Source organism: Argiope bruennichi, chromosome 1 (genome assembly GCF_947563725.1).
Source record: "Argiope bruennichi chromosome 1, qqArgBrue1.1, whole genome shotgun sequence".
NCBI lineage: Eukaryota > Metazoa > Arthropoda > Arachnida > Araneae > Araneidae > Argiope > Argiope bruennichi.
In genome coordinates this window covers 89,490,850-89,503,374 of record NC_079151.1, presented here as the reverse complement: position 1 = coordinate 89,503,374, position 12,525 = coordinate 89,490,850, and the positions used below count along the sequence as shown (strand labels likewise).

Genomic DNA, 12,525 nt, shown 5'->3' with positions numbered 1-12,525 from the left:
TCATTTTAAAAGATTTTGCTTTTTTTTTAACAATTTATAACTTACATTCATAGATTGAGAAATTTTTTTTGAAACCCTTGAATATGAGTAAATGATTCGTTCATTAAAGTAATAATAAATAGCAAACTTTTTTCTTAATAGTTTTGGTGTTTTCTTTTGTCAAATAAGAACATATGTTAATGAATTTGAAAACTAATATAAGTGCTTGTGACCTATTTGTTTACTTTAATAAAATGCTGGCTTTTACCAATCTGCTTCATGTGTTTTGCATGTCTTCCAGAGCCTCCCTCTGCCCGATCCTCGCGAAATCCTTCTCCAATTGCTTCTCAACGTTATGACTACATGGAAGGACAGTTTTCAAATAAACCTAGTAGGTGATAGCTACCTCATTTTAAATAAATTAAATTGTTTGAGCTGAATTAATAGAAAATCTTCCTTTAGTTCCAGCTTTTGTTTTTATTAGAATTTTCAGAATGTCCGCTATTGAGCATTTATGGATAATCGTGAAATAAACTGATATAATTCTGTATTAAAAACTAATTTAGGCTGTGTTCAGTTTTTAACTATATATTTATTCAAATCATATATGTGCAATATAATATCATTTGAATTTTGTATGTTCTTTAGATAAGCAGCATTTGACTTCTGTATGTTCTCCAGATCACATGAGAAAGATAACTAAATCTTCTATTTTTAAAAATCATTTCCTTCACTCTTGAAAATGTGGAATTTTTTTTTTGATGCTATTAATCTGTTTATTTTTAAGCCAGAAGAAATTTAAAAGGCCTGAATCTTAAGATATAATTTATATAATCAGCAGTTTGAAGAAGGGAAAAAGGTTTGATTAATCCAAAAACTGTTTTCTCTAGGAAATAAAGGGCTTCTTATTTTTCTTAATTTTATATTTAAATTTGTATAACATATTTTGCATCCATAGTTGCTTCATGTTTTTACATTTATCATTGAGAGTTTATATGATTCCACACATTTTGTGCATGTTGTATTTCCATTTTTACTTTCTCATTTAAGTAGGGGATATACGAGATAATATACAAGAGAATGTATAATAATCATGAGAATTTCTTTGACGAATTTCCATTTTTTAGACCTTCCTGAGTTTAGGGGGAAAAAAAAAAAAGAAACATTTTTAGAAAATGCCAGTCTCTCTGTGACAAAAACTGAAAAGCATTTTGAGCTAGATAGTTTAGTTTTGCTATGTGATCTTTACACCAAATTTGCAGATTTTGAGTAAACTCTGTTCAGAGGAAGTCTGTCTATCCAGTTGTTTGAATATAAGTTAATACAATAATTACAAAGCAAAGAGAGCTAGATAAATAAAATTTGGTACACAGATTTAACATCTATTGTAAATCCAACCATAGGTTGACTGTCTATCAGTCTGTACTTTCAGAAACATGTAAATGTGATAATTAAAAATAGTGACGTTATACATCAGATTTGGATTTTGTGACTAAAAGTGCAGTTTTATGTCAGATTTATATTTCAGTCAATTGAATAAAGTTGTTTAAAATGTATTCAATTTTTGGCTACTATTAACGCATGCCGGAGATTTATCGTCATTGACTTACAAAATATGGCACAATAGATTTAGTAAAAATGTTAAATTAATGCCAACAGGTGATATTTTGCAAAACTATTCTCTGGAATAACACTTTTATTAGAGTATGCAAGAAAGTTTTTTTTTGAAGGGGGTGTACATTGTTGATTTTTGTTATTCTTTTGTTCAAACTGCTGATTTAATTCTTGTATTTTTCTGCTTCTACTATTTAATTCTGTGTGTCTTTCAGTATGAGAAAGTGTAGTTCATGATCGTTTTATTGCAATATATATATTTTATTGTAAGAATTATTTTATTAGAATTCATTTGTTAAAATATTTCTGTATTTAGAGAATTTATGGTTATTAGGGTAATGAAAATAATTACTAAAATTTTGCATTTGACTGAGATTGTGAATCTAACTTGCCTGTTTTTATTAAAAGCTGAAAATTTATTAGTTGTTTAGATTTCCTTTTTGTTAGTTATTTCTTTTTTTTTATGCTGAAGGTAACTTTATTGTGAATTTCTCTAAATTTATATTGAAAAATTGTCTAAGCCTTCTTATTTATAAGTTTTAAATAGATAATTTTAGTGATAGTGGTTTAGATGCTTCCATTTTTATTATAATTTGAGAATTTAAAAAATATATCAATTTGATTATAAATGATCTTGATTGATCGTAAGACCCTTGTAATAAATTGAAGGAGGAACCATGAAAGCTGCTAAAATTTATCTATTGTGAATAATAAAACCTTTTTGCAATTTTTATTTTCACAATCTATTTTACAGAGTTTTATATTTTTTTAGTGTTATTCATATTATTGCTATAACGAAAAGGTTAAATCTACTTTTTTTTTCTTTTTCTTTTAGGTCCATCAAATTCTTCACTGAATTTACCTAGTATAGGTGCCAGTTCAAATTCTGGAATGCCTCCTCCAAACCAGAGAAATTTGAGTGATTCTAGACAATTTACATCACCTCAGGCATCAAATCTATATCCTCCTAATATGCCTTATCCACCCAACAGTACTCCAGGGAGCTTGCAGCCTGGACCACCTCCTGTTGGGTCACAATCAACTCCTGTCAGACCACGTTATCCACAGCAGGTAATTATTAATTTTCTAGTACAGTTCTTTTATACATTAATGCTTATTCATTAATACATTGATCTCCATTGAATTTTATAAAACTTGACTGAAAAATGACTACTGATTTATATATTAAATTTATTTATTGAAAGTGACATCTACTATTCTGAATGTCAAGGGATTTGACCAGATTTTGAAGAAAGTGAATTGCCATATAATGCTAATAATTCTTCTTGCATAAAAACTAACTCTTATGTCATTCAGTTACACATTCTTTTAATTAAATTTTTTTTTCTTTTCAATATGTAAATTTTTAAACATTTCCACATTGTAAGTAATATGTCCAATGTCTTGGGCATCAACAAAACTGTATCAACAAAATCTGCTAAAATGGGTATTTTTCCTTTAAATTTCATTCAATGTACACTGAACCTTTTGCTCTCCTGGCACATTTTAGATAAAATTTTGTAAACTTTAGTTGTTCCAGCATTCTGATATTGTCAGAATTCTGGATAATACTTATAATGTTATTGCAAGATATTTGTGTGTAAACATAAGATACTGTATATAAAAATTTTTTTAATAAATGCTATTAAAATTTTTGAAGTATTCAGTTGTTATTTACATTGTAAGGATAATTTGTTGTATATTAAAAGGGATTTTTTTTTTAAATTTATAGGTTGGATATAATCAATCAGCTTCTCCATATGCTAGTCTTGGTCAACCAAATAATATGCAGCCACCACCTGTATCTGGTTATAATAGTTCTCCACAACTGCCACCCACTTCGGCATTCAACAGTTCTCCTCATCTGCCTCCTACTTCAGCATACAACAGCTCCCCACAGCCACCTCCTGCTCCTACCTGTAATAGTTCACAGCCGCCGTATTCACAACAGCAACAGCCCCCTGGACCATTATATCAGGGTGGGCTGCCGGAAGGTCCTGTTGGTGGAGTAGCTGGATATGATCCACAGTTGCATGCTAAAATGGCTGGACTTAGTGTTCATAGCAGTTTTTCTCGGTTATGGGTATGTATTCAATATATTTCAGAATGAATTAGTGCTTTTAGAGTTCTAATATAATGAAATACATCTAATGATATTAATGAGGATTTAAATTTCTATTGTTACTTTGATTTATCTTTTTAATTTTCATATTAAATTGTCATTAAAAGTTTACAATCCATAAAATTGTGAATTCCAATTATATATAGTTTATTTTTATTAATTTTCAGAATATTGCTAGTTTTTGTGAAGTATTTATTTATAGAGCAGTTACAATTTTTAAATGCAAATCAATGGATGCTTTATATATATATAATTTTTAGGGAAATGATAGCTTAAATTTGCTTCAAGACCGTAACATACTACCACCAGTACCTATAGAAGCTCCAAAACCAGTTTTAACTCCAGAGCGTCCAAATTGTAGTCCTGAGTAAGTAACAAAAAATTCAAATTTAGAATCTGATTTTTTTTTTTTTTTTCACTTGGAGAAATATTTTGACATAATTGTCTTGTTTATTTTTATAGTGTGTTTAGATGTACTTTGACTAAAGTTCCAGATACCAATTCTCTCCTTCAAAAATCCAGATTGCCTTTTGGTATTCTAATACATCCATTTAGAGATGCTGCTGTAAGTATATGTATATGAACATGAGTTTCTGTTTGTATGCTAGGTAATTTTTTCTAAGCATATTTGCAAGAGAATCTGATATAGCAATAAATACCTTTTTTATAATTTTTAATGAAATGTCAATAAAGCACAGAAAAAATGTTTGAAGAGTTGTATTTTTAATAGTTTATTACTTGCCTCCCCCCCCCTTCATTATGAGCATTAAAATACTTGCAGTTCAGCATTATTAGTTTTTACTACTCTGAGTTGTTGTATGAAAAATAAAAATTGTTTCAAACAATTTGGTTTGTCTGGTAAGAGACTTTATAAAAAAAAAAAAAAAAAAAAAACCATTTACTTCAAAAACCACATTTTTTTATTGTAAGAAATTGTGTATTTCATTGTGAACCTATATAATTTTCACCTTGAAAAATCACTTAAAACAACCCAAAAATAAATTCAGATCTGACATTGCAAAAATCTACTATTTCTAATGGTTGAAATCCAAATTCTGTAATCGATTGGTTAATGCTTGTTATTCTGTAGGGACTTTGCTGAACACTTTTCCTAGACTTGTAAGCCTTTTTTAATCTCTCTGTAAGACTGTTAAATAAAATACCAAATTTGTATAAATAGTTCTAAGTTTTTTTTTTTTTTTAATCTTGCAACAAAGAAGTTTTCTTATTGTTTAAATAAATCTTTATTGAATTGGTGCATTCCTACTGCTTATGTAATAGCTGTTTCTTGTTATGCATCTCTCCTTTTTGCCTTAGTGGAAGATGATGACTGCAGCTTATCATTGAAATTGAGGCAGTATCTAATACTATTACATTCATGTAATAACCAATTAATTTCACTGCAGATTTTTTTTCAAATACATCTGTTTGAAAAGTCATGGTGTATAATTTTTTATAATAGATTATGATCCTTGGTCTATAAATTACATTCATTTGTAAAAAAATAAGAATATTAATAAGAATGCTTTTAAATCACTCTATTGTTCCTCCTATGCTTCTTTTGAATAAATTATTTGTTAGGAAATGCTCTTTATTTTTTTCATCCAGTTTATTTACTTAAAATATTTTGTTTGTAAAGATGGAATATTTTGCATTTTTTTTTAATTATTCCCAAATTTTTTAGAATTTTTAAATTTTGTGCTATTGTGTAATTAAATATTTTAATATTTTCAGAATTCGCTATTACCTTACTAATTTTAATTATCAAAAATATCTTTCTTTTTTTTGAAGTATAAAAAATGTAATGATAATATTTTAAAATATTTATAATAATGAATTGTGAAATATACAAATCTAAAACATTTTTTAAAAGTGTGCATGTGTGTGTTTTTGCTGCTTATTTTTAAATCTTGGAATAATAGATTTTGGAATCATATTGTGAAAGTGTGAAATGCTAAAAACAATACTTCATTGAAACTAAACCACGCTGAATATCGTATAAAAATTCTTTAATGTTTATTGAAATGTAAAAATCTATTTCAAAATAGATTAAAATTCCAAAAGTAATTTCAATGGTTAACAGTTTTTTTTTAATAATTTCATTGCAATCTGATTTAGATTAAAAGCAAATTCCATGTTTATAATTTCCTAATAAAATAACAAATTTTAAAACTTTTTTTTATTGATCTCGGGTCTATTTTTTATATTGCTGTCTGATGTTTAAAAAAAATTATTTAAAGTGATAATTTCTCTTTTATTAAGGCAAGTTCCTTTTCATTGCAGTCATTGTCAGTTATTCAATGCAATACTATAGTAAGGTGTAGAAATTGTAGGACATACATAAATCCATTTGTCACATTTGTGGATCAGAGAAGATGGAAATGCAATTTATGTTTTAGAGTGAATGATTGTAAGTATCTTCACATTTTGTAAATTTTGTATTGTATTAAAAACTAAAGTTTAATTTTTAAAAAAATCAAATCACTTATCTATTCAGCTTAATAGATGAATCAACAATATTATTTCAATAAAATTCATACTCAATGAATTTAAGTAACTATTTTGAGCCTTGGATGAATATTTAAATTGCTTTAAAAATATATTTATAAACATTACTTAATTATAAAATATTTCTTTTCTATAGTACCTGAAGAATTTCTATATGATCCTGCAACAAGATCATATGGTGATCCTGCACGTAGACCAGAAATAAAAAATGCTACAATTGAATTTATAGCTCCTTCAGATTACATGGTAATCTATTTTTAAGATTAAACATTTTTTTTTTTTTTTTTTTTTTTTTTTTTTTTTTGATTTTTCATACTATATGTTATCTGACTATGGTAAAATGCTGTTCAATGTCCAGATTTGATTTCTGTAACTCTTTTGCATTACTTTTTTCACCTTGTTTGTGATGTTATTCCTACAAAAAATGAATTATTTGAATATTTTATTAACCAAATTAAAATTCTATGATTGAAACAAATTAATATATATGAAATATTGTTAAATCCATATCTTTTTGTATAAATTTGTAATTTCACATTAAGTTATTCAGATGCATAAATAATTTGGTTTGTAAAATAATTCAAATTATAGTGTTGTGAAACCTATAATATATGGTTGATTTATTACAATTATAAGTACTAGCTGTCTTTGGTAATCAGTTTATTTGTTCAGATTGACTTTTGCAGGCTGTTTAAATGAATGATATGTAATATGTTTTTTAAAATAATTTCACCATGTTATTTGATTTTACTGAAAAAATAAATTTATTTGAATCAATTTGCTACAAATTACTGTGGGTGCAAATTAAAAAGTTTATTTGCTGTAAAATAAAAATGAAGTGAAAATCCTGTTTTGGAATTGATGTCTGAGGAAAGCAATTTTTTTTTTTTTGAAATCTTAATTTAATAATGATAAAAAAAACAATTTAATAAGAAAAGAAGAAAAAAATTGTTCAAAAATGAAACAGTGACATTAAATTTTTTTTTATTTTTAAAGTAATGCAGAAAACATTTTTGTAAGATAATAGTTTTGAAGAAATGATCATCAATTTCCATAGTTACTATATATAATAATAATAATTTTTTATTTAACGTTAATTTACTTAGCTGACAATGGTTAACTTTTTTTTTGTATTTGATGAAACTTTATATTTGATGCCTATTTATTATTTTTTACATCTTGTTTTATCTGACAATATGGGTTTTTAGGGAAGAGGGTACAGTGAGTCATCTAGAAAGTATTTCTGATATTATATTCTATCCCTATTAACAAAATATTGAATTAAGTACATTACAAAAAAATATTCAATGTAGCTATTCTGAAACGTTCATATTGTGGTTTACTTGCATTTGACAGTTGCAATTCAGCAATAAATAATAAAAACAATTTTGATACTGCATACGTTAGGGTCTTATCTGTTACAAAATTGTGAAACGTTCATTATTGTTTTACAGTAATGGCAATTAGTAAATGTAGCATCATAAATTTAAATAAGCCTCAGTATATAATATTGTTGATAAAGGTTAGTTGTTATGCTATAGAAACATATGTTTACAGCATCATATTTCCTTTTAAGTGATTGCATTTGTTTTTGTTTACATTTCGATTTTTGTTATTTCTTATGTTTTTTTTTTTCAGCAATTAAAATTTCATTAGGTATATATATTTTTTAAAATCTATTTTGCAGAATGACTGCTATTAGAGATCTTATTCTTTTTTAATTTATGATATCTGATTAATAATATACTATTTATCTCAAACCTTAATTATTGCTCTCATAAGATGAAATAAATGTCATTACCTTCTTTGATTAAATCTTTCTAAAGTAATGAATTTTTATCTTGTTATATTTATATATTAACATATAAGCAAGGTTAGCATGGGCTTGAGTTTCCATTGTGTTATCATTTGCAAAATAAATTTATTTTCTCTGATTTAATTATGATAATTTATCTCTTATATTGTTTATATTTTAGCTTAGACCTCCTCAGCCAGCTGTATATTTGTTCTTGTTGGATGTTTCACATGGAGCGATAGAAACAGGTAAATTCTTGATTTGGACACTAAAAATACATTATTATGGCTCATTAGTTCAAGCAGTTGTCTTATCTTTCCTTTGATATTCTCAATTTCTTTAAAGGGTATTTGGAAAATTTCTGTAAAGTAATGCTAGAAAACCTAGATGAACTCCCAGGAGACAGTAGGATGCGAATTGGTTTCATAACATATGATGGCAGTATTCACTTTTATAACTTGGGTGAAGGCTTAAATCAGCCGCATATGTTGGTGGTGTCTGACATAGAAGGTAAGAAAATTAGGTTTGAAATATTATCAGTTATAATCAGTGGATGTAAATTCTTTAGATTAAAAATTTTGAAATCAGTAAAATTTACAAAGTGACAGATATTTTTGATGGAGAGGGTGCTACTTGCTTTAACTGTTTTATCTTACTTTTAAATAAAATAATGCTTTCTTTTTTACATACGATTTCTTTCCTGATGTATTTCTGGAAGTGAAGTATGAGATTTGTCATTCTTGTGACACATTTGCAGATTAGAGGTTCTCCCAAATAGTTCACATGTTACAAAATGGAATATTTTTATAACTAAGCTATGATTTACTTAAGTTTTATGATTAAATTATTCTACATAAAATTGTATTTTTATTAAGACAACAGATTTCCTGTAAAAATACAAAAAATGTATTTTGAGTTTTGTAATAAATATCCATTATTTAAATAAAAATTCATTTATGTATAATGCATTTGTTTTTTACTTGCAGATGTTTTTCTCCCATCACCTGATAATCTATTAGTTAATGTTCATGAAAGTAAATCTGTAAGTATCTTTAATTATATATTTTGGTCTAAACAATTTTTGTAAAATTTTTAAAAATTAAAAAAAAAAAAAAATTAAAAAAAAATAGTGTGCATTTTATTAGAAATGGTAACAGTTAATTGACAGTGATTTGATTGACTGTCTTACAGTGATTTTTAAATGTCAATTGACAGTGATTTGATTGACTGTCTTACAGTGATTTTTAAATGTCTATTTTATTACAACTGATAAAAATCTTTAATATCTTTCTCCATGTATTTATTTTTAAAACAAAGTAATGTAAAATGACATGTTTTCTTTGCCTTGATTTTTCCATCATGAAGATAATCTTAGTTTGCTTTTTGTTGTAAAGGTTTTTTTCTTCTAAATTTTTGATGGATTTTCAATTATTTTGCAGTTGATCAGTGATTTGCTGACAGATCTTCCAAAAAGGTTTGCAAGTAATGGAGACATAAACTGTTGCCTTGGTGCTGCCTTGCAAGCAGCATATAAATTAATGGTAAATTTTTATTAGTTTAAAATATATTAGAAATAATATATATATATTTTTTAATTCTAATCGAAGTTTCTTTTTAAGTCTCCTGTTGGTGGTCGAGTGACTGTTGTTCTGACAACTTTGCCTAATTATGGTCCAGGAGCTTTGAAGAATAGAGAAGATCCTAACCAAAGAGCTGGAAAGGTGAGTAAAAGAATTTGATTAATAACATGGTTAAGAAATACTAATCCTTAACGATCGTAAGTCATCTCTCATGGCACTGCATTTTGTTAACTAACCCTGTACAAAAAATTGCTGACTAATAAGAGTTAATTCTATAAAATTTGTAATTAGTACTTGTTTCACAACTTTAGTCTGGATTGAAATTTTAAGATATTCTAGGTGATCTCATGCAGATAATCTGCACTCTATTGTCTACTCTCTGTAATTAAAAAGAAATATATATTAAGCTAATGTTCACAGTAAAAAAAAAACATAAATACAGTTTTCAACATTTAAATTTATAACTTCTTCACAAATGCAAAAGTTCTCAGCTAATCTTTGCAATTGAGCGGAAAAAATTAGTTATGAAAATATTTTCATTGCTGATAATGCCGAAATAAATTATTCATCATTATCAACCTTAAAAATATAATTTTATGCTGCAGTTGTATAAAACTGTTTTAAAGTATAGAGAATATATACAATTGTGTACTGTGATATTTATTCAATTTTCGAATTAATGTGTTTTTCATGGCATTCTGTAATTTGCCTGAGCCTAATGGCTTCATTTCAAATTTATCACCTTTAAATCATCTCAACCAACGCTTATATACATGTTATTTTTTCTTTATATGTAGCAAGAATTTTTATGACCTAATCTTAAATTTTTTTTTCTAATTAAAAATTATTTTGTTAATGGGATGAGTATAGAAGCAGTTGTCCCTGAAAGTTTTTAATAGAAGATTACTGGTTTTATTTTGGAGGGCTTGGTACCTTAGCATTATATCTATATAGTATAGCCATTATGCCTGTGTATCTGCCTGTATTTATTTGTGCTGTATATATATGTATGTATGTATGTATGTATGTGTGTGTGTGTTTATATTAAAAAGAAATCATGTTCATTGAATTGAAAATTAAAATAGCCATGGCCAAATACAGTACGAAAAATTTAGTAGTTCTGAAATATGAGACAAAATTAAGGGTAGATAAAACAACAATATTTAAAAGTAAATTATTGAGTTTGTATGTTGAAAGGTACTAAAAAATAAAAGTGAAGAATGTCCAAGGAAAAATATTTAAAGCTGATAAAAGTGAAAAGTGATAGATATAATATACAGTGAAATAAGCTTAATATTTTAATGGAAAAAACCTATATATTTTAATGGAAAAATTTGTTATTAATTGTGTTTATTTTTTAAATTGATTGAAATTAGAGGAATTGTCATACAGAAATAAAATTTGTCATTTAAACGCTAATTTTTAAAATGTTTGAAGATGGCATAAAAATAGCCTGTACAATGATATGGTTCAAAGTTATGGTGGGAAAATGTGAAATGTTTCTTTCTTTCTGCAGAAGAGCATAGAAATTTAATATTATAAATCCTTTCTTGTGGTGAGGAATATTTGCTCCAAATTTAGTTTTGAAGAATGTGAAATTTTATAGAATTCTAACAAATAAACAAATATTCAATTTTATATGTATAATATTATCATTTACCCTAATATGTAACTTAGCATAAAAAGCATAGTTAATATAGTATAACTTCAATTTAGCCTCATTCAAAGGATAAAATAATTAATGCTATATGGAGAATGTTAAATTAGGATATTAAAAAAAAAAAAAATATATATATCCACAAATGGTTTTTTTTTTTTTTTTTTTTTTTTTTTTTTACTGACTATGAAATAAAACTAATTTGGATCATATACTTTTTATCTCTTCCTTCATTATGTTTTCGATATCAATTTTTTAAAGAAATTATTTTACTCTGTCTTGTTTATATCAGCCATATTACAAAACATGTTTTCACATATTGTTTACTTACTATGCCAAATCATGGTGTTTGTTATATGTTTACATTTATTGCATTTCTATAGTTTGAATTTTAGTTAAGTATTGTATGACATCTTTACATGACTTTTATTTTTCAGGATATATCTAATATTGGGCCTGCTAATGACTTCTATAAAAAGCTTGCATTAGATTGTTCTGGACAACAGATTGCTGTAGATTTGTTTTTACTTTGTTCACAATATGTTGATATTGCAACAGTCAGTAAGTAAATTTACAAATAACTGTTTATGAACAATTATTGTATATTTTTTAATTACTTATGATTTTACCTTTTCAAAATATCAAAGTTTCACAGAATTGTATTAGTTAAATTTAATTTAGCTTTAAGAATTGCCTCTAAATACTTTAGTCTTGATAATTTAAATTTTGTTAAATAACATCTTTGCTGAAAAATTATAAAAATACACATTTTAGCAGATTTATTGATTTATTTTTAAGTAACAATATTTTTAAATGATTGACTTTGTAACTATTTTATGCCTGAAATACAGGATTGACATTTTAAATATTTGTAATGTTCATGTATGTATAATTCAACATGAATTTTAAACCCTTAAAATTTTTATTTTGCATATTTTTTTGAAATTGCACTGATGAGTTTAATTTTATTTCCTTTAGATTGGGATTTCACTTGCTTTTCTTTAAAATTTATAAATGTACTAGAAAAATCATGGAAAAAAATTGATATTTTATTTAATTTTGTAGGCTGTATATCAAAATATTCTTCTGGAGGTGTCCATTATTATCCTGGATATCATCGAACAGTAGGCAGACTACAAGTTAACAAATTTGCTGGTGATTTAAAAAGATATCTTACAAGGAGAATAGGATTTGAGGCAGTGATGCGTGTAAGATGCACCAGAGGTAAACTATTTTGTGAATACTTAAAAATATTGCAACACTGTGTATT

The 12,525-nt window shown here is 26.1% G+C and overlaps 1 protein-coding gene across 3 annotated transcripts in view; it reads left to right on the top strand.

Moving 5' to 3' along the window:
• LOC129959356 (protein transport protein Sec24A-like) overlaps window positions 1-12,525 on the top strand; it is a 33,251-nt gene that overhangs the window by 9,531 nt on the left and 11,195 nt on the right. Inside the window, exons 4-17 of one of the 3 annotated variants that reach the window (XM_056072239.1) lie at window positions 281-370; window positions 2,429-2,664; window positions 3,326-3,676; window positions 3,976-4,082; window positions 4,178-4,280; window positions 5,999-6,125; window positions 6,360-6,469; window positions 8,200-8,266; window positions 8,364-8,528; window positions 9,005-9,060; window positions 9,458-9,559; window positions 9,638-9,739; window positions 11,693-11,816; window positions 12,321-12,479. In XM_056072239.1, the coding sequence (XP_055928214.1) occupies window positions 281-370; window positions 2,429-2,664; window positions 3,326-3,676; window positions 3,976-4,082; window positions 4,178-4,280; window positions 5,999-6,125; window positions 6,360-6,469; window positions 8,200-8,266; window positions 8,364-8,528; window positions 9,005-9,060; window positions 9,458-9,559; window positions 9,638-9,739; window positions 11,693-11,816; window positions 12,321-12,479 (1,899 nt within the window). Of the gene's footprint in view, window positions 1-280; window positions 371-2,428; window positions 2,665-3,325; window positions 3,677-3,975; window positions 4,083-4,177; window positions 4,281-5,977; window positions 6,126-6,359; window positions 6,470-8,199; window positions 8,267-8,363; window positions 8,529-9,004; window positions 9,061-9,457; window positions 9,560-9,637; window positions 9,740-11,692; window positions 11,817-12,320; window positions 12,480-12,525 lie in introns of all 3 variants that reach the window. The other 2 variants (XM_056072201.1, XM_056072302.1) reach the window with 2 other exon arrangements.